The sequence below is a fragment of the Meles meles genome, chromosome 13, assembly GCF_922984935.1.
Source record: "Meles meles chromosome 13, mMelMel3.1 paternal haplotype, whole genome shotgun sequence".
Classification (NCBI taxonomy): domain Eukaryota; kingdom Metazoa; phylum Chordata; class Mammalia; order Carnivora; family Mustelidae; genus Meles; species Meles meles.
The window spans coordinates 83,379,597-83,398,247 of NC_060078.1; the positions used below are offsets into that span (position 1 = coordinate 83,379,597).

At 48.6% G+C, this 18,651-nt stretch overlaps 1 protein-coding gene across 3 annotated transcripts in view; it reads left to right on the top strand.

Moving 5' to 3' along the window:
* The first annotated feature begins 13,976 nt into the window (after positions 1-13,976).
* The window catches only part of PTPRE (protein tyrosine phosphatase receptor type E), a 151,810-nt gene continuing 147,135 nt past the window's right edge, over positions 13,977-18,651 (top strand). For all 3 annotated transcript variants that reach the window (XM_046026419.1, XM_046026420.1, XM_046026422.1), the window contains exon 1: positions 13,977-14,216. In XM_046026419.1, coding sequence (XP_045882375.1) covers positions 14,163-14,216 — 54 coding nt within the window. In that variant the 5' untranslated portion in view covers positions 13,977-14,162. The remainder of the gene's footprint in view (positions 14,217-18,651) is intronic.

Here is an 18,651-nt window from a genome sequence, read left to right on the forward strand (position 1 = left end):
CCATGTCAGGACTAGAATCCCTAAAACATGAATGCGGTGCTGTCCTCCGACCATTGCAGATGTTGTGGATTCTAGCGGATTCTAGCAGATTCTAGCAGCCAACCACCTAGACTAGCTTTACCTGTTAAAGACGAGACCCTAAAAACAGTTCAGAAAGGAATGCTCAGAAGATGGAGCCTTTGCTGAGGACGCTGTGAAATGAAAAGAGTTAACTTGACCTTACTTTTAGACCTTATTAGAGAGGTGCGCCTTTCCAGTTCCCTCCTCCGAACCAGATCATATTCACACATTTTATTTTATTTTTTTTTAAGATTTTATTTATTCATTTGACAGAGAGAGATCACAAGTAGGCAGAGAGGCAGGCAGGGAGAGAGGAGGAAGCAGGCTCCCAGCCAAGGAGAAAGCCCGACATGGGGCTCCATCCCAGGACGCCAAGACCATGACCTGAGCCAATATTTGCACATTTTAAATGATAACTTGGGAGGGTACATCTTTATTCGTCCTTAGGGCTCTGATGGACATGGTTCTGAACATTCTTGCTTTAGGTCTTCATGGTGCCTCTCCTTCCTCCCTGTTGAGTGGCTAATGGTTTATAAGTGGTTCTTTCTGTCTCTCAGGGACACTCCTCCATTCGGCAAGCACGTCACTTCTCAAGATAGTAAATAGATGTTCACAACTCGTTTGCACTCTTTTTTAAAATTTCATTCTTTGATTACAAAGTAATAGCATATATGCACATTTGTGTCCTGTGGTTTCCTTGAATACCATCTCCCTTATGTGGGGTGCAATGAGTCCGCCGTCGGACGTGCCCCTCCAAGAACTGGACTGTGGGCTTCAGGAGGTGAGCCATGTTCGTTTTGCTGAACGGTAGACCCCAGGGTCTGTCCAAGAGCAGTCACCCAGCGAGTACTTGTTAAATGAATTATTGGAGACATACGGACCAATGTTCCAATGTCATGGACGTGGGTGCTGTTTCGATTTTTTAATTCACGATTAAAAAAAACACATAAAACACATACAAATACCCTTCTACATAACCCTTGTCCATATCTCTGGGTGTTTCCTGCCTCGGATTTCTGGAAGCGCGTCGACACATGTGAACCTTCACTGACGCGGTTGCTAAGTCTTGCTCATCTGCGCTTTAGAAAAATTCGTACCAATCTGACCACACACCTTGATGCGGTTGAATGGGCACGCTTTACTCTGTTTTCACAACGTTGTATATTATTGGAAAAACTGATTTTTTTTTTCCCAAGCAAGTATTTATTCTGACAACATTTTAAAGTAGTTATTTCAGTAGTTTCAGGAGTTCTTTCCTTGGAGTCCATTTTCTTTTCTTTTTCTTCCTTTTTTTTTTAAAAGATTTTATTTAGTTATTTGTCAGAGAGAGAGACAAGCAGAGGCAGCAGCAGGCAGAGGGAGAAGCGGGCTCGCGGCGGAGCAGGGAGCGGCTGTGGGCTCTGGGCTCGTGCAAATGTGGAGACGCTTGTTCCTGTGTGATCGTACAGTCAGGAGAGTGACCTGTGTCCTCTCCCGTGAGCGTCATTTCGTGGTTTGTATTTCACATGTCCGTGGGGGCTTTGGGTTTTTTTACATCTTTACGGATGCTTTGCTGCCTACAGTTAAAAAGGTCTACGTAGTCCGTCAAATATTTCAGTCTTACACTTGTGATTCCTGGATTCAGTACCTCAACTCCAAAGTCAGAAGTCTGTCTACACACTCAAACCAGCTCAAACTTGCTTACAAACAAAAGCGATGTGCTCGGAGGGTACACGGGTATTTCACAGGTCCCGAGGGGAGGGCGACATGAGGACTCTGGGAATCCCCCAGACGAGCGATTTCCATTTTCTCTGCTCCTTTCTACACATATTCCATTCTTCTGGGTTTATTTTTTTAAACATTAGAAGTCATCTTTGTCAGTATTGAATTTCTGTCCTTACACGTAATTTGTTTTTCTCTTTCTTAATTTTCTGAGGTAAATGTTTTATTTCCTTAATTATTTTGCTGTTGGATTAAGAATGAAAGTATTTAAAACTGAATTTTCCTCTCAATATAGGATGTTGGCCAAGTCCCACGAGTTTTAGGTAGAATCTTTTGTAAACTGATTTGTAGTATTTTTTTCTTCCTTATTGAAACATAATAAATAAATAATAAATAATTGTATGATGGGGTTGTTTCTATTTTTCGTTATTTATTTTTACTTTTCTATAATTTTATATTTTACTTTTCTATAATTTTGGTAAGAGGTTGTAGTTCTCATGATACTTACTCTTCGATTTTATTGATATTTTCTGTGCAGGCCCATTTAGAAGCCACTTTTATAAAGGCTTGTAACATTTCATGTCACTTGATACTAGCCCATTTTATGGATTTGCCCTCATTCATTTAATGACGTCCTGTTTTGGACATTTGGAGTATTACTATTTTTTTTTCTTTTGCCCATATAAACTTGTTAGATTACAGATTGTTAATTATAGCTTCAGGATAAATTCCTGGAGAAAAACTGCTGGTTGAGATAGCCATTTCTGGATTTTTTTATACCAAATGCAAATAGGCTTTTGGAGTGGCCTCCAGTTCATAATCCCACCAGCAACGTTTGAGAACGCTCTCTTGTCTATGGCGCTAGAAAAGGTTGGTTATTAAGGTTTTTAAATTTTGGTCTTTTAGGAAATCTTGCATTACGTATACATTTTACCTATGCGACAATACTATGATCAACTTTTCTGGGTCACTACAATTTTGCCTTTTCTAGAATTTCACAGAAATGATATACTACAGTATACAATCTTTGGTGTCTGCCTTGCTTTGAGAGTCATCTGAATATCCACAAATTTGTTAATCCATTCAGCCATTGGTGGACATTTAGAGGAGTCAAGTTATCAACTATTACGAATAATGCTATTATGAAAATTTGCGTACAAGTCTTTGGGTGGTCATTTTCTTTCCTTTCTCTTGGGTAAATACAAGGAATGAAACTGCTGGGGCATATGACAAATGCATTTAACTTTAGAAGAAGCTGATGGAATGTTTTCCAAAGGGGTTGTGCTAACGTGCATTCCCACGAGCCATGAGCAAGGTGGTCCCAGTTGCTCCATATCCCCTCCAACACCTGCTGTTATCAGTCCCTTATAACTGGGCCTTCTAATGAGTGCTTAGTAGTGTCTCACTATGGTTTTGATTTGGATTTTGCTAATATGAATAATTGAGCATGTTTTTATGTGCTTATTTGCCACCTGTATGCTTTCTTTGGTGAGGTATCCATTTAAATCTTTTGCCCGCTCTCTTAACTTGATTCGTCTTCTTATTGAGTTCTACGAGTTTTTTCCTTTGTGTTTTCTGCATGTCAGTCAGTCCGTTATTAGATACATGCTTTGCAAGTGTTTCCGCCCCAGTCTCTGGATTATTTTCCCATTTTCTTAACACTATTCTTGGAAGAGAAAATTTTTTAAATTTTGATGAAGTTACATTTACCAATTTTTCTATTTTATGAATTGTGATTCAAATGAGATACTTCGAAAATATTTTTCCAACCCAGGATTGCAAAGATTCTTTTCCGCTACGTTTTCTTCTAGAAGTCATCATTTTAGCTCTTACATTTATGATTATTGTATATTTTAAGTTGTTTCTGTATATACTATAAAATAAGATCAAAAGCTCCTCCGTACACATGTGGATAGGCAACTCTTCAAGGCTGATGTCATGAAAAGCTTATTTCCTAGTGAATTGCCTTGGCATTTTTGTTGAAAATCAGATGACCGCATTTGCGTGGGTCTCTTTCTGGATTCTCTGTAACGAGGCCTTTCTTCCCAGCTCTGCATAAGCTTCAGGAAAGACCCACCGTTTTTCAGTGGGTCTTTTGCTAGGCCCAGGTAGCTTCCTCTCACAGGTGCGGGTCAGCACTCCACCAAAGAGTCAAGGGACCCCGACGGGGCCCCTCTCTCCACGAGGACTGTGCTACCTGTTCTAGCCACATTCGCCTGCCCAGTTTCTCACTTCCCTCTCTTTGGTCTCTTTACAGTTTCCCCTCGTTCCTTGGAAACTACCGGGGGCAGCGGTCAGTCTCCTCTCATTTGTTTTTCTCTCAGGAATCGCAGTCTATGCTGCCTGACGCCTCATGTCCAGAGACCGTCCCTTCGTACGCCATGTTCTGTTCTATTGATTTCTTTTTATTTCACTCTATCTTATTTTATTTAAAGATTTTATTTATTTACTTGAGGGAAGAGAGAGCAGGGGGGAGGGATGGAAGGAGAGGGAGAAGCAGACGCCCCCCTGAACAAGGAGCCTTACACGGGATCCGATCCGAAGACTCTGGGATTACAACCTCAGCTGAAGGAGATGCTTCACCGACGCGCCACCCAGGCCCCCTGTTCTATTGACTTCTTAAGTCTGGAGGGCCATTCTGGTCCCTGTTACTCCATCATGGTCAAAGAAGGCTTTATTTTCGAATGACGACACGGCTGCCACGTGGTCTTCCCCCAAGAATTTTGTACATGTTGGTCTGTTGTCTTTCGACATTGAAGAGCAGTTGAGGAAGAGGCTGAGGTCAGCCATCTTTCTCGCTCCTGCCTGCGACTTACTTGTCCCCATAGCGTAGTTCCCAAAGTCTTCATTGGTGAGATCTAGTCAGCTGGTAACCTGGGTAAGTTTTGTATAGATCCTTCTGTATAATTCTTTTTCTTTTTCTTTCTATTCATGGGTTCTCTTCTCACTCTACTCATGCAGTTCATTGTAAAGATACTTTTCTGTGCCATTTCTCTGAGTCTTGAGCTGCCTTTGCTGAAATCTTACCCTAGGCTCCCTGGTATTCTTGAGTTAGGTTATCTCTGACTCACCTTTCTCTTTGATGGCTTCAGCGGCCCGTCTTTTTTCCTCTGAATGCCCTGAACTTCCCTCCATAATGATAACTTGACTTTTAGCCAAGCCTTTTTCTAATTTATGTAAAAATATGAAATACGTAAATCTGAAATTGTGTGGTTTGGAGTTCTAATTTTTCTTTGCTCTGAAATTTCCTTCTCATCTCATCTCGGTTGTTTTATTATCTATTACTCCCTTGTTTTATTAAATTCTTCTTATTATAGGTTCTTTTTTAAAAATATTTTATTTATTTATTTGATAGAGAGAGAGATCACAAGTAGGCAGAGAGGCAGGCAGAAAGAGAGGGAAGAAGCAGGCTCCCTGCTGAGCAGAGAGCCCGTTGCGGGACTCGATCCCAGGACCCCGAGATCATGACCTGAGCCGAAGGCAGCGGCTTTAACCCACTGAGCCACCCAGGCACCCCTTCTTATAGGCTCTTAAATAACACAGTGTATGCAGGTGGAACTGCTTCTGTTCATGGGATTGGGTGTTTTCTGGCCTGAAGAGGGTTTACTCTGCCTTTTCTCTTGCTATATAGTTACATAGTTCCCTTGGCACTTTTTTCCCATTGCTTATACTGAAAGTGGGAAGTCCTGTCTAATCATTGGTTCATTCTCATGGATTTTGAGTGCTTCTTCCTGACATCCTACTCGCCTCATCTGGCCTACTCGGTCGTATCCTCTCCAAGCTTCAGTTTTGGGCTGGATGTCTTTCTATCTTGTTTTTCTCCAAATGCACCCAGGAAGGAAAGAAGGTCTAGAGCTCTGACCCAAGTTCAGGTTGGCTTCAGCTCACGTTAACCTGGGGCAATGGCAGCCTCACGCGGCACCTGCCGCAAGGTCCCAATCCCGGTCACCTCATCTGCTCTGTTTCCATCTGCTGGTTGTGTTTCTTGAGCCTCTGCTCCTGAGTTCCTCGACTCTCATCCTTGTCCAGAACTTCTGTCAGCTTCAAGTGATTGCAAAACAGAACAGAACAGAACAGAGCAAAGCAAGCAAGCAAACAAAAAACCCCAGAACAAGGAGCAGCATCCCCTTCATACCTCTACCCCAGAAATCTGCCGGCATTTTATTAGCTTGAATGTTGTCAGACACCTGCAGGTCTGGAGTTCTGGGGAAGAGGCCTTGTTAGTGGAATTGCATTTGACTCATTTTGAGTTTGAGGAGGCAGAAACTGGGACCTTGTTTCAAACCCAGAACCTTTGGAAACTACCGCGGGCAGCGGTCAGTCTCCTCTTCCTGAGAGTTTTTCTCTCAGGAAAACCAGGGTTTCCAAAGACCTTTGGGAACCCCCCCACCCCGGGGTGTGATGTGTACATGGTCTCACCTTTTTTTAGGGAGCAAGGAGGCCTGGCACTCCTCCAGGAAAGGGGTAGGGGGATGACTTAAAGGCAGACCAAGCCTGGGCGACGGGGACAGGCAGAGGAGGCCTCTGCACATAGAACACAGAGTCTGGGGCGGGTAGCGCCAGACCCAAACCCAAGATGGCAGTCAGAGCAGCGGCCACAGGGGGCTCTGGGCCAGGGCATGTCAGCCTCACTCTTGTGATCTTTCGCACTAGTGTCTCTATAGCCTTAACGTTCTAAATGAATTGTGTCTAAATGAATCAGCCATGATACCCTTTACGTGAGCTTAGTCCTAGCAAAATCTCAAGTGGTATTGCCAATAACAGTTTTCTAATATCTGAAAATCAATACGCAACGTGCACACGAAATAAAATTTCTAACATCCTCCCCATACGGGATTTTATTTCGGGAAATGCGAGTCCGGATGATAGGAAGAAGGAAATGCCCTCTGGGTGGCCACAAGGCACCAGGACAAGCTGTTACCTTTTTTCCTTTTTACTCCAATTTGAAGCTGCTGATTCCTTTCTCTGTTCCTCATGGGGGTCATCAAATGTGAGTGTTGTTGTTGCTGTTGTTTTAATCACAAATATGCACCTCGTGGCACACCAAGTTCTAGAACATGTGATAGGATGCATTTTACTCTTTTTAATTAATTCATGTCCATGTTGCTTTTCTTATAAAATGTATGTAGTTCACACGTACTTTTGGGATGTTTCCGTAGAAAGACTGCCTTGATATCATCTGAATGTTCCATTGAAGAGGAATCTTTTTTTTTTTTTATACATGAAAGCCTTTCTTACCTTTGCAATGCTTCAAGGAATCAAATATTTAAAATTTTTTATCTTGCTTCCACCACCGATAATACCCTATTTGCCAAGAGTGTCTCCTTGGGACCTCAGTGCCGCAGTATGTCCGATCCCCAACGTTTTCCTCAATTCCCAGAGCAAAGTGAAAATCCATACAAAGCAAAAACTAGAGGGATAATAAATCATTTCCTAAGTGATAATGTTCTACAGATTTCATTGTGAAAATGAAGCAATGAAGTCATTTCCTTTTGTTAAAAATCTTGTTGCAGGTCTCTCAGATTTCCGAAGAGGTTGAGGGAAGAAATACACTTTTGCCAGAATATAAGCATTTTTGAGAGACTATGATCTTTCCATGAGGAACGGAAGGGTACTCCATGCAGTATGAAAGTATGAAATTACTTGAAGCGTATCACAGAACTTCTGTGTGGGATTGTGTTACTTTTTGGCCTTCCAATGGTATCAAGCACGATTTTTAGACATCAGTTTACTCAAGGGACGGAATCAAAGGTCCCCAGTGACGTAGGAAGTAAAGTAATTAATGGTATTTGTTACTGGGAATGGAACCCTAACCTGCCCTCATACTTACATGTGAAAACTTGCTTCCAGAAGAATCACACATGCGCGCGCGTACACTCACACACTCACACACACACACACACACATGCACACATATGATGTATTCATCATCTCTTCAAAAAACCACAACCCGTATTCTCTATTCACACATACTCTCATATGCGGGGAATGACGCAGGGACAAGCAGGCTCCTCACAGAATCTTCGTGTTAGAAAACAGTTGCGAGGGGCGCCTGGGTGGCTCAGTGGGTTAAAGCCTCTGCCTTCCGCTCAGGTCATGATCCCAGGGTCCTGGGATCGAGCCCCACGTCGGGCTGTCTGCTCCGAAGGGAGCCTGCTTCCTCCTCTCTCTCTGCCTGCCTGTCTGCCTAGTTGTGATTTCTCTCTGTCAAATAAATAAATAATAATAAAAAAGAAAACAGTTGCGAATCCCCCACATGACGTATAAGAGAGATGTGACCGAATAAATGTGGTACATCTGCGTATCGACGTCAGTGGTTAAACCGGGCATGAGTATGAGGAATGCCCATGGGGTACAATTCAGGCGGCAGAAAGTTCATATGTATACAGTTTGTAAATGCCTGGGCTTCCTCTGGAAGGATAGAGAAGAAAGTGGCTACTGACCTTGTCAGGAGAGGTGAACTGGTTGTCTGGGGAGCAAGGGAGTAGGCAAGACTTACTTTTTTTCATTTTCACTTTTAGAAACATTCTGTGTTTTGAGCTGTGTGTCTGGATTCCCTATTTTTTAAGCATAACGTTAACTACCGTTTAGGTGACATAACACAGAACTTCACTGTATATACTAATCACAAATCTGAACAGCACGTAACACAGAACTTGAATTGTTACATACATGTTTAATGTACATAATGTTACATTTAAATTATTTATAATTTACATGATTTAAAATCTTTCACTTGGTGCCGTTTAAGGTGCTTGCCAAGTGTTAAAGATGCAAAACTGAGGGGACTCAGCCTCTGGGGAACAGATCCATGTCAACAACCACAGACCAATGTCGTCAGTGCTTGAAATAAAGGCGGCAGAGGGTGCCTGGGTGGCTCAGTGGGTTAAACGTCTGCCTTTGGCTCAGGTTGTGATCCCAGGGTCCTGGGATGGAGCCCCGTGTCAGGCTCCCTGCTCAGTGGGGAGCCTGCTTCTCACTCTACCCCTTTCCCCTGCTCGTGCTCTGTCTCTCTCACTCTCTCAAATAAATAAATAAAATCTTAAAAAAAAAGTGGCAAATACAGTTAGAACCATGATAAAGTGATAGGTACCAAATGTATCCTCCTGCCATTAAAAAGTATAAAACAGGAGAAAAAGTATGCGGTAAAGGTTTTTGGGTCAATGGACTGGCGTGATCCTTGAGAGGAACAGAACAGGCAGATGGACCCATTAACCCCTTCGTGCTGCCGGGACGGCCTCTGAACAGGGCATGGAGAGGTAAACTCATCCAGGGAGCAGCTGTGTTTCTGAGCCGAAGACAGAAATCCACGTTTGCAGCCAGGAAGACTGGCGTGTGGGAGGCAGGCACAGAAGCAGACTGGAGCTGCACAAAAACGGAAGCTCCGGTGTTCTGCACGGGAGCCCCTAAAGTGTTCCATCTCGAAAGACGCTGTGCGCTTCCAGGATGAAGTGGCGCGTGCGTCATCAAAGGTTTACGGCGGGCTGAGAGGTCGGGGGATTCTAGGAGTTCCAATCAGCGAGAGTGAAAAGACCTTGCCAACGCCTCGTACATTCAGCTCAGACCTCAAAAAGGCCATGCCCTAGGACTGGGTCTACCCTAGCTCTGAGAGGGGGTTTCTATCAGCATATCCTTATAGAAGCCAAAACCAATCTAGACTCTCAAGAATGTTGCATCCAGCAGACAATTAAAAAAATTGGACATGTAAAGGAACAGGAAAATAATCAGGATGAACAGATGACACAGATATGAAAATTAGCAAAGAACTTGGGAATTGCTATTAGACGTATATTCTTGGGGTACCTGGGTGGCTCAGTTGGTTAAGCTTCTGCCTCTAGGCTCAGATCATGATCCCAGGGTCCTGCTTCTCTCTCTCCCTCTGACTGTTGTTTCCCCTGCTTGTTCTCTCTCTCTGTCAACTAAATAAATAAAATCTTAAAAAAAAAAAAGAAGTATATTCAAGGATTTAAAGGAAAAGATGAATGAATGTGGGGAATCTTGACAGAGAAATAAAAATTACTTTAACACTAACCAAATAAAAATTCATTGACCTAAAAAAATACAATATCTGAAATGAAAAATTCACTGAATGGACCAAACAGAGGATAAAACAGTGTGAAGGGAAAGATCAGTAACCCTAAAGGTCCAGCAGTAGAAACTATCCCGACTGAATCCCAGACAGGAGGAAGGACTTAAGTGTTTTAAAACCTTGATAACCTGCGGGACCGTATCGCGAGGTATCAAGTACCTCTTATTGGAGCCTCAGAAATGGGAGGAGGTGGAAAACATTTTTAAAAAATAATGGCTGAAAAATTCCCAAATATGTCAAGAACTGTACACTTAAGAACAAAGCAGCGCAGTCCCACGTATGATAGATATAAAGAAAACCACACAAAGACATATTTTATTCACATTTCTTTTTAAAAAACATTTATTTATCTTAGAGGGGAGGGGCGGAGAGAGAGAGAGAGAATCTTCAAGCAGACACCCCGCTGAGCATGGAGCCCAATGTGGCGCTTGCTCTCATGACCCCCAAATCACGACCTAAGTGGAAACCAAGAGTTGGACGCTTAACCGACTGTATGCCCAGGCGCCCCTTAAATCGCATTTTTAAAAAACAATAAGGAGAATGTCTTAAAAGGAACTAGAGAAACCAGATACAATACCTGAACTACTGGTATAGTTAATAAAGCATGAATGCCCCCCCCAATTTTGCTACATGACAGAAATTAAAACTAAAAAATAAAAAGTAAAAAATTAAAAAATCACAAAAATTTATGATTCCATTTATACAAAGATCTAGATCAGCTGAAATTACCTAAGGGAATAAACCAGAGCAGGGGCTGGTTTGGTCTGGGTGGGGGATTTTCTGGGAAGGAATGGGGGGCTACGTTCTAGAGTGATGGAAATGTTCACTGTGTAGGATACGTGCATTTCACTTTTTTATGTGTTTGTCTTTATTCATAAAGCTGTACACATAATATCTGTATAATACATGTATATTATTCATCATGAAAAGTAATCCAAGGGAAAAAAAGTTAAAATTCTCTGAGCACCTGAAGGAGGGGACGACTACCCATTGTTCTGGGATAGCAGAGAAATCTCCTTGCACAAGTCCCGATCTCTTGATTTCACTGCTTAATTACTCTTATTACTTGGGCAGACCTTGGAAAGGATATTTGGGTAATGTGATAATAGGAGGTTTTGTGCCCGTTGGAGCTGTTCATTCTGGAACATTCTAGAGATCAGAATAGCCATCCTGCATTTCCTCATTTTGTGCATAGGTCCTAAAGTCATTTATCCTCGCTTGCCCTGTCCTGTAGCCCATCAATCACGAAGACTTTCTGATTTTATCACCTAAAGTCGTGTGAGTTTATGCTAATGTCTCTGTATGATATTTAAAGGCAAGCTCTGATGTGATTTCAACATACCAATTCTGCCTTTCTTGTTTGTCCTCGTAGAGAACATTTCTGCCTGAGTGTTTTTAATTTTCACTGACATCTACTTGGCCCTTAATGTGCCAAGAGCATAATCTGGGTTACCCGACCTTGAGCCCAAAGCCTCAGTCCTGAAATAGAAGACATGATATAGACATGAAATAGAAGACAAGTTGCATTGAACTATGGTTCATAGCAGCAGTCTCAGGAAAACTGCGCCAGCCTCCTGCCTGTTCAAGGAAGGGAGCTGTGGGGTGTGGTGGAAAGGAGGGGCAGGGAGGGCCAGCGGGGACATGCTCCAGGGGTGAGCAAACAGGAATGCAGAAGGGGGATTGTTTAGCAAGGGCCGTGTCCTGGGGTCCTAAAAGATGAGGATGGCTCGGTGGTCAGAGGTCCTTGACGCCTAGGATGAGAATAGGGGAACTGACTCAGGGGTCAACAGGGGCCTTGAGCTGGAGAGAAGTGGAAGGAAGGGAAGCAGAAAGGAGAGGGTTAAGAAGGGTCAAGGGGCTTCCGTACGGGGATCAGCCCTACCCTGGCATCCATGCCTCTGACAACACACTTTTGTGTGACAGTGATGAATGTAGACTTTAGAAGAAGTTAAGGGATGTTGCTTCATTTCTGGAAGAATCCAACAGAGAGGATGTTACCAGGAGAGAGGAGCAGTCTGGCCCTCCTCATGTTACCAGGGCTGTTGACTTTCCAGCAGCAGATGTCTCACAAAGGCAACTTGTTTCTCTCTCTTTGCATTACAGACTGTCCCCGTGGTCCCGCAGCGTTAACAAGCACAACTGTGCTCACCCGAGCTCTGGAAGCCTGGCCTTCATGGCACAAGCCTGGATCCCTAGGCCTCTGCGGCAGGCCAGTTGAGAGCTGGGTGAGGTCATCGGCCTACCTGGCTCCTCCCAACCTGGGCTGTTCCCTGCAGGCACCTGGTGGGGGTGGGAGCTGGGGAGCTCCGTGCCCTGCTGGGGTCTTAGGACAAGGCTGCCTAGCGCTGGGTGCGGGGTGTGTCCCCCTCCTCTGCTCTGTCAGCCCACATGCTTTCACAGACACCTCCCGGCATCAGGGTTGTGTTAGGAGCGGGAGATGAAGAAGCAATGTAGTCCTGCGTGGTTGGACCATTTTGGAGCTCAAAGCCCTCATGGGGCTGGCGGGCCGGAATGACTGCCTGGAACAGATGAACACTCGTCAGCGAGAGTAGCAGAGGACAGGAGTGCGGGGTGGTCTTCCAGGGACAGTCAGCCAGAAGGTGCCAGCCAGGTGAAAAGGGGGCAGAGTCCGGGTGGGGAAGCGCTGGGCTCCGGCACAGAAGTCACACCGAGGGGTGGGGCACAGCACACCGGGGTGAGGGCTCAGAGCAGCTGAGACGTTTTTTCTGAAAAATGGGAGCCTCCCGGGAGTCTGTTTTTTCTGAATGGAGGCTCTTACGCAGGGGACGGGCATGACTTGGTCCCCCTGGATGGCAGGTAAAGAAAGGAGTGTCTGGAGGTGAGTCCGAGTTGGGGACCATCGCGGTCACTGGAAAGATGAAGACAGTGGAGAGGAAAGAAGGGGACAGAGTCAAGAGGTATTTGAGAGCTGAGCAGGAGGTGGGCTTGGGGTGAATCGGAGGTGGGGGGAGAGGGAGAGACAGGGATGCTGGGGGAGAGGCTGAGTAAGAGGGAGGCTGGTCTGCTATGGCAGGAGATGGGACAGAACTTGCAGAGGGGAGCTGTGCTTTATTTGAGTCGCCTGCGTATGGCTGGTGTATGAAGCCCGGAAGTGAGACGGGGTCCCCCAGAGACAGCGTGGGCAGCTCAGGGAAGGAAAGATGAGTTCAAGCTCTCCACTGGTTTCACGGGTCTTTACCGCCGTGGAAGGGAAGTTGCACTCTGGGCAGGTTGACTGTGGACAGTCTCAGCCGGTAGATGCCTGTCACTCCCCGGTCTTTTGGGGTCTACAGCTCTGCCTGGAGCAGGCCCTACGGCCCTAGGAGCTGCTTGCTGGCTCCTGATGCCGGGCGGGCTACCTTGACCTTACCTTCCCATCTGCATTCACAAACTCAGATGAGTGAGGTTCCCACAGCCCGGAAACCGGATCCCTGGGGAAGGCCATGTCTGGGACCAGCCCAGAGGGCAGGCGCAGCACACAGGTTCGGAACCAAAGGGGTGAACATGCATCCTATCTGCGCTTCTGACAGAACCTTCTTTACCCTGACACCTCCCTACCCAGCATCCAGGAGGTCACCTGGAAAGCAGTCGTGGGAGAACAGCAGGTCCAGACCCTTCCTAGGAGTCGCTCTTCCTCCCGTGGGCAGATGCGTTTAGCCTTTGCCGCCTTCAGGGCAACTGAGCCCTTCCACACCCGCGGGGTCACCCCCATCCCCTCTTTAGGGAGGAGGACACCGGCTCAGGAGGGTTCACGGCTCTCTCTACATCTTGGAGCCAGAAGTGGTGCAGGGCGCCCCGTGCTCCCCTATATGGACTGCAGGAGCCAAGGACTGTCCCCAGCCAGGCCACTTCCTGGTGCCCAGGGCCAAGGCGGGAGTAGGAAGGGCCTTTCCCGCCTGTACGAGTGCGTGTCGCACCTGCCACCCTCGGCTCGCGCCCGCGTCCGGGCAGTGGGGGGCCGACCAGGGCCTCCCCGGAAGGGGCACCGGCCCGGGAAAACGGACGTGCAGGGCGGCGGGGTGCTTCCCGGTGGGGCGGGCGCCGGGTGCGCTCCCCGCGCCGGACACCAGGCGTCGCCCCCGCTCCTCGCTGCGCCGGCCCCCGCCCCCGCCGCGGAGCCGGAGCCGGAGCCCGAGCGGGAGCGGAGGCGGCGGCGGGACCCGGCCGGACAAATTTCCTGCTCGGCTGCGGGCGGCAGGAGGCGGCGCCAGCGGCGCCCGGACCCCGCGGCCTCCGCGCGTCCCCACCACCGTCCTTCGCGCCGGCGGGGACCGAGGGGCGCCCCGGAGGGCGGCGGGCGGGCGCCCGGGAGATGCGGAGCCGCCGCGGCGGCGCGATCGGCGCGACCGGACCGGCCCCCCCCGAGGTGAGCGCGCGCGGGGTGCGGGCGGGGGCCGTGCGCCCCTCGGGGGGCCGTGCGCCCCGGGCGGCAGGAGCAGGCCGGGGACGCCGCCTCGGCCGCCGCGGCGGGAGGGAGGGGCCGCGCCGGGTGCGGGATCCCGGAGCCGGGTCCCTGGCGGCCCCGCGGCGCGCCGGGTGCCGGAGGCTGGGGACCGCGCGACCCTGGCCTCGGCGCCCGGGAACCGCCGCCGGACTTGGCCGCCGCCTCGGCCTCTCTCGCGTTCCCCCTCGGGAAACGGCACCCGAAAGCGTGTCTGCGGGTGGCGACGGGCTAGGGGTTGGTGACAGGGACGTAGGTGGAAGCGGGCGAGAGGGGGTCCCGCAGGGTGTGCTGGAGGGCGACACGATGCAGAGGTGGAGACAGGAGCCTTCTGAGAAAGTGACTCGGAGTTGCGCCAACTCTGGGAGGGGCGGGGGCCGCAGTTCCGATGCTGCCCCGAGGGTCCCGCGCCCTTGCCATGGCAGGGAGGGGAGCGTCGAGTCTGGGAGGGGTCTCAGACATGCCCGGAGGAGCCCCCGGTGGCGAGTGCGCCGCCTGGCCCAGACAGGAGAACCAAGATCTGCTGTGTCAGTGGGTGGTTGACCTGTCAGAGCTCCTGGACCAGAGGTCAGCCCCGTGCCACGCCTGCGGGCTCCTGGGGACCAAATGGGGAAGACTGGCAAACCCATTGGGTAGAGGGGCAGAGCCAAGCCCTGCCAGACCCTGCTGGACCTGACCTAAATTCCGTCCTGGCAGGCAAACCTTTCTAGAAAGGTTCATGTTCGGCTTGCAGAATGTACTGATTTGTCTGGAGTCAGGACCACTCTCCATCTGAGTTTCAATGCGGGAAACTCAAGCAAAGAACGAGGCTCTGTGCTTGTGTTTTAGAGCACAAGCCCCTTGAGTTGAAGGGTGACCCGCCAAGGGTGGTGGCCTGTTTTAGAAATCAGCGCGTCTGTGTTCGGTTTGCTCTTGACCCCTGGTGCCCCTTGACCCAGAGTGCCTGGAGGTCTTTGTGTCCCCACGATGGGTGAAATTCTGTGTCTGTGAAGTAAAGATTCCTTCCCGTTTAAACAGTGAGCAGAGGGAGACGAGGACGGCGTGTCTCCCAAACCCATGCACTAAGCCAAAGGAGGGGATGCCACAGACACGACGTAGTGGGCGACATGCGGCGGCTAAGGCTGGCTCCTGACAGCCACGGTCATCCAGCCTGATATGGGACAGAGCTTTGGGTGCAAATAGCGCTGGGGTGTGCGCTTTTGGAGCCCGGCTCTGGGCCTTCAGGGAGAAAAGCCCAGCTGCTGACATAGGACCAGGCCGAGGGATGGGACCACGCTGTCAGTAAGAGGGCACGCGGCTCTTCCCAGACACGGCTGTGCCTCTGACTGTGACCTCAGGGACAGAGTTGATACTGATACCTGTGGATCACATTGACCCCCGTGCCAAATCAGTTGGGGGATGTGGATGAAGGAATGACTGTCACCGTGACACTTCTGGGACCCCTGGGAGGTCCAGAGTGAGCATGGGGCGGTGTAGCCTCGTTCCCATGTTGTGCACAGAGGCCACTTCTCACACGTTTGTGCAAATCATCAACCCCTGCGAGGGGCTGCAGCAGCCGTGGGAGGGGGGTGGGAGCTGAAGGTGCTTGAGGGTCATAGGGAAGGCGGATGCCCTAGGAACCCACAGCAGTTGCTGGGTGGTTAGTAATGAAGCTGGAGTGAGTTTCAGTTGGTCAAAACCTATGGTTCCTTCACACTACGCCCCACTGATCCTCTCGGCTCTGTGTCCGTGGCTGTCATCCTGGTCCAGGGTACCCCCTTTTATCACAACTGCCTCCTTGCAGGTCAGAGGTGAGTTTCCAGTCCAAACCGCTCCTCAGTAATTCTAACCCCCTTGACATTTCTTCTGGAATATCCACTGCCCCAACTCAGCAGTTCCCAAAGTCAAACCCCGACCCCCACCAGCCCGACACTTTCCCACCGTTTCCCCACCTTATCCATCTGACCACACCAGCCTCCCCAGTGCTTTGGAAAGATGGGCTGGATTGGAGTTTCCCCGAGGACAATATTGTATCCTCAGTACCCAGCCGAGCACCCACCAGTAGGCTCTTCATAATGGTCATTGGGCAGATGAACAAATGACCAAGTGGAACATTCTAGAAGTTCATTTCTGAAGTGGATGAATTTTATTGGATGTCCGTGTGGTTGGTAGGCAGACGCACATTTCTGCTGGTGCGGATCGGACTGGGTCATGGAGAGATGAGAGAGGTCCTTCTAGGGCTTTGTGGCCAGCTCTTCTGGTGATACTGAGCACGTGCCAAAATGACTGAGCTGGACAGGCCGACTCCAAATGACCTCTTGGAGGCAGGTTTGGAAGCAGGGAAGGAACACCATGGAAGCCTCCCCCCATTCCTTTACTAGAGTTACACTTGCAGAGCTTCTGCGATCAAAATAGGAACAGATGTGTCCATTAAGATAAAGACAGGCCTTCTTAATATTTGATGATCGCTAAGGAAAAAACTGTTTCAAGAGCATCTCCAGTTCTTTGGGCGGGCTCTGTCCTAGTGAACCAATAGCTCACTTCTTGCCCTCCACCCCCTCTGTCCTAGTGAACCAATAGCTCACTTCTTGCCCTCCACCCCCTGCTTTCCAGGCCCTCAGACATAGGCTGCTCTGAATCTCCTCCCCTCTTTTTTCCATCTTAGAAACTCCTATTCACACCTCACAGACCACTTCAAATGCCTCAGTCTCCTCAAAGACTTCCAGACCCCTCGACATAAGAAAATCTCTTCCCTTGAGTTCCGTGGCAACTTAACTCTACCCATCCTAGAGCATGTATCAGACTCAATTTTGTGTCCGCCTGACTTCTTCAAATCGTTTATCTCTTCCACCAGCTGGTCAACGCTTTTAGGGTGAAGGTGTGTCTTTGAGAGTTTGGATTTGAAGTTGAGGTATGGGCGGACATGAATCCTGGCTGCGGTGTGGCCTTCCCTAAGCTCTCCAAATTTGCTGCCGCAGTGTTCTCTGTAGAATGGGAGTGAGAATCTGTACTGCGCGTGGCTATTCTGATAGTGACAAGTGATCCGTATAAAGTATAAGGCAGATGACTGGCACTCGGGAAATCGTGTCGGGCTAAAACTCTAAAGTTGTGCACTGCGTGCATTAGGAACCAATTTGAACGAATAAATTGACTAAGTCAGAACTCATATTGATAGATAGGTTTTGCTTGTCGTCGAAGCGCTAGGTCAAATCAATAAGGTGTGCATGCTAGCTAACTTTATTTTTTACATGATAATTTGAATAATTATGTAAAATTCTTGTGATTTAGTGTTTTAATCTCATAATGCCACCACTTACCTGTGCTTCAAGACCAAGTCCATCCTTTAACACGCACCGTCGACTCTTCGGTGTTAGAATGGTTTATGGAGCCGAAATGCAATTTTTTATGCACATTATTACCCTGTGCTCGTGGATGGAATGAAACCAGTCTGTGGAAAAGACAACACAAAAGAGAGCTAAACCAGAGCCCCGAAGCAGGGTGGGCTAGTGCCCGGGGTGTAGACCCAGGCTCAGAAGAACAACTTCAAGATGGGAGCATTCAGGGTCAGGCGCTGAGCACCGACCCATTCACTGGCTGTGGAACACCTGCTGGTGGGAAGGGTGGCCTGGGCCCACCTACAAGGCCCTCGCGGCTCCCGCGCACTGACCGACTCACCCGCGTCGTGGCTGTTGCAGGCGTATCTGCTGATGCTGCGGGACTCAGTCTGCGGCTGGGGCCGCCTCCCGAGCCCAGCTCATCCCTTCAGCCACATCTCTGTCCGCTCTGGGTCCCGGAGCGACCGGAAGGAGCATGTGGCTCGTGGGAACATGGGGCATGCTCACATTTCGGACACTGACCGCACAGCGACCCAAGCTTTATTCTGGAGGGTGAGCTTCGCATTCGTTTGTTACCTGTGTTCTTCCCCAGAGCAGAGTGCTGGATGGTATTCCAGCAGGTGGGGGTTTTGGACCAGCTCCCTCTGAGCTAATAGGGGTTTCGCTCGATGTTACTAATCCTCGAGCAGACGCAGGTGCAGGGTGATGGGGGTTTCTGCCAGATGGAGGCTGGGAGATCCCTGGTTTGGGGATTACCAAGCCAGCTTCCTTTTCCACTCTTGGTCTGGCTGCTGTTCCCCAAATGTCCTTTGTCAAGGCCCGCCCCATCCAGGTGTTTTACTCGGGGAGTTTTGATGTGGTTCACGGGCTCTTTGAACTTGAACAGCACCCGGCTCAAAGCCAGAAATGTGGGCATTATGCCTTTCTTTCAACTCCACAAATACTTCAAAAGGGCTGATGACGCTTATGAAATAGAAAAAAGTTAACACCGTGTTTTAGGCAAACAACTTTTCTATTTTTCCCCATGAAATGGGAACCAAATAAAT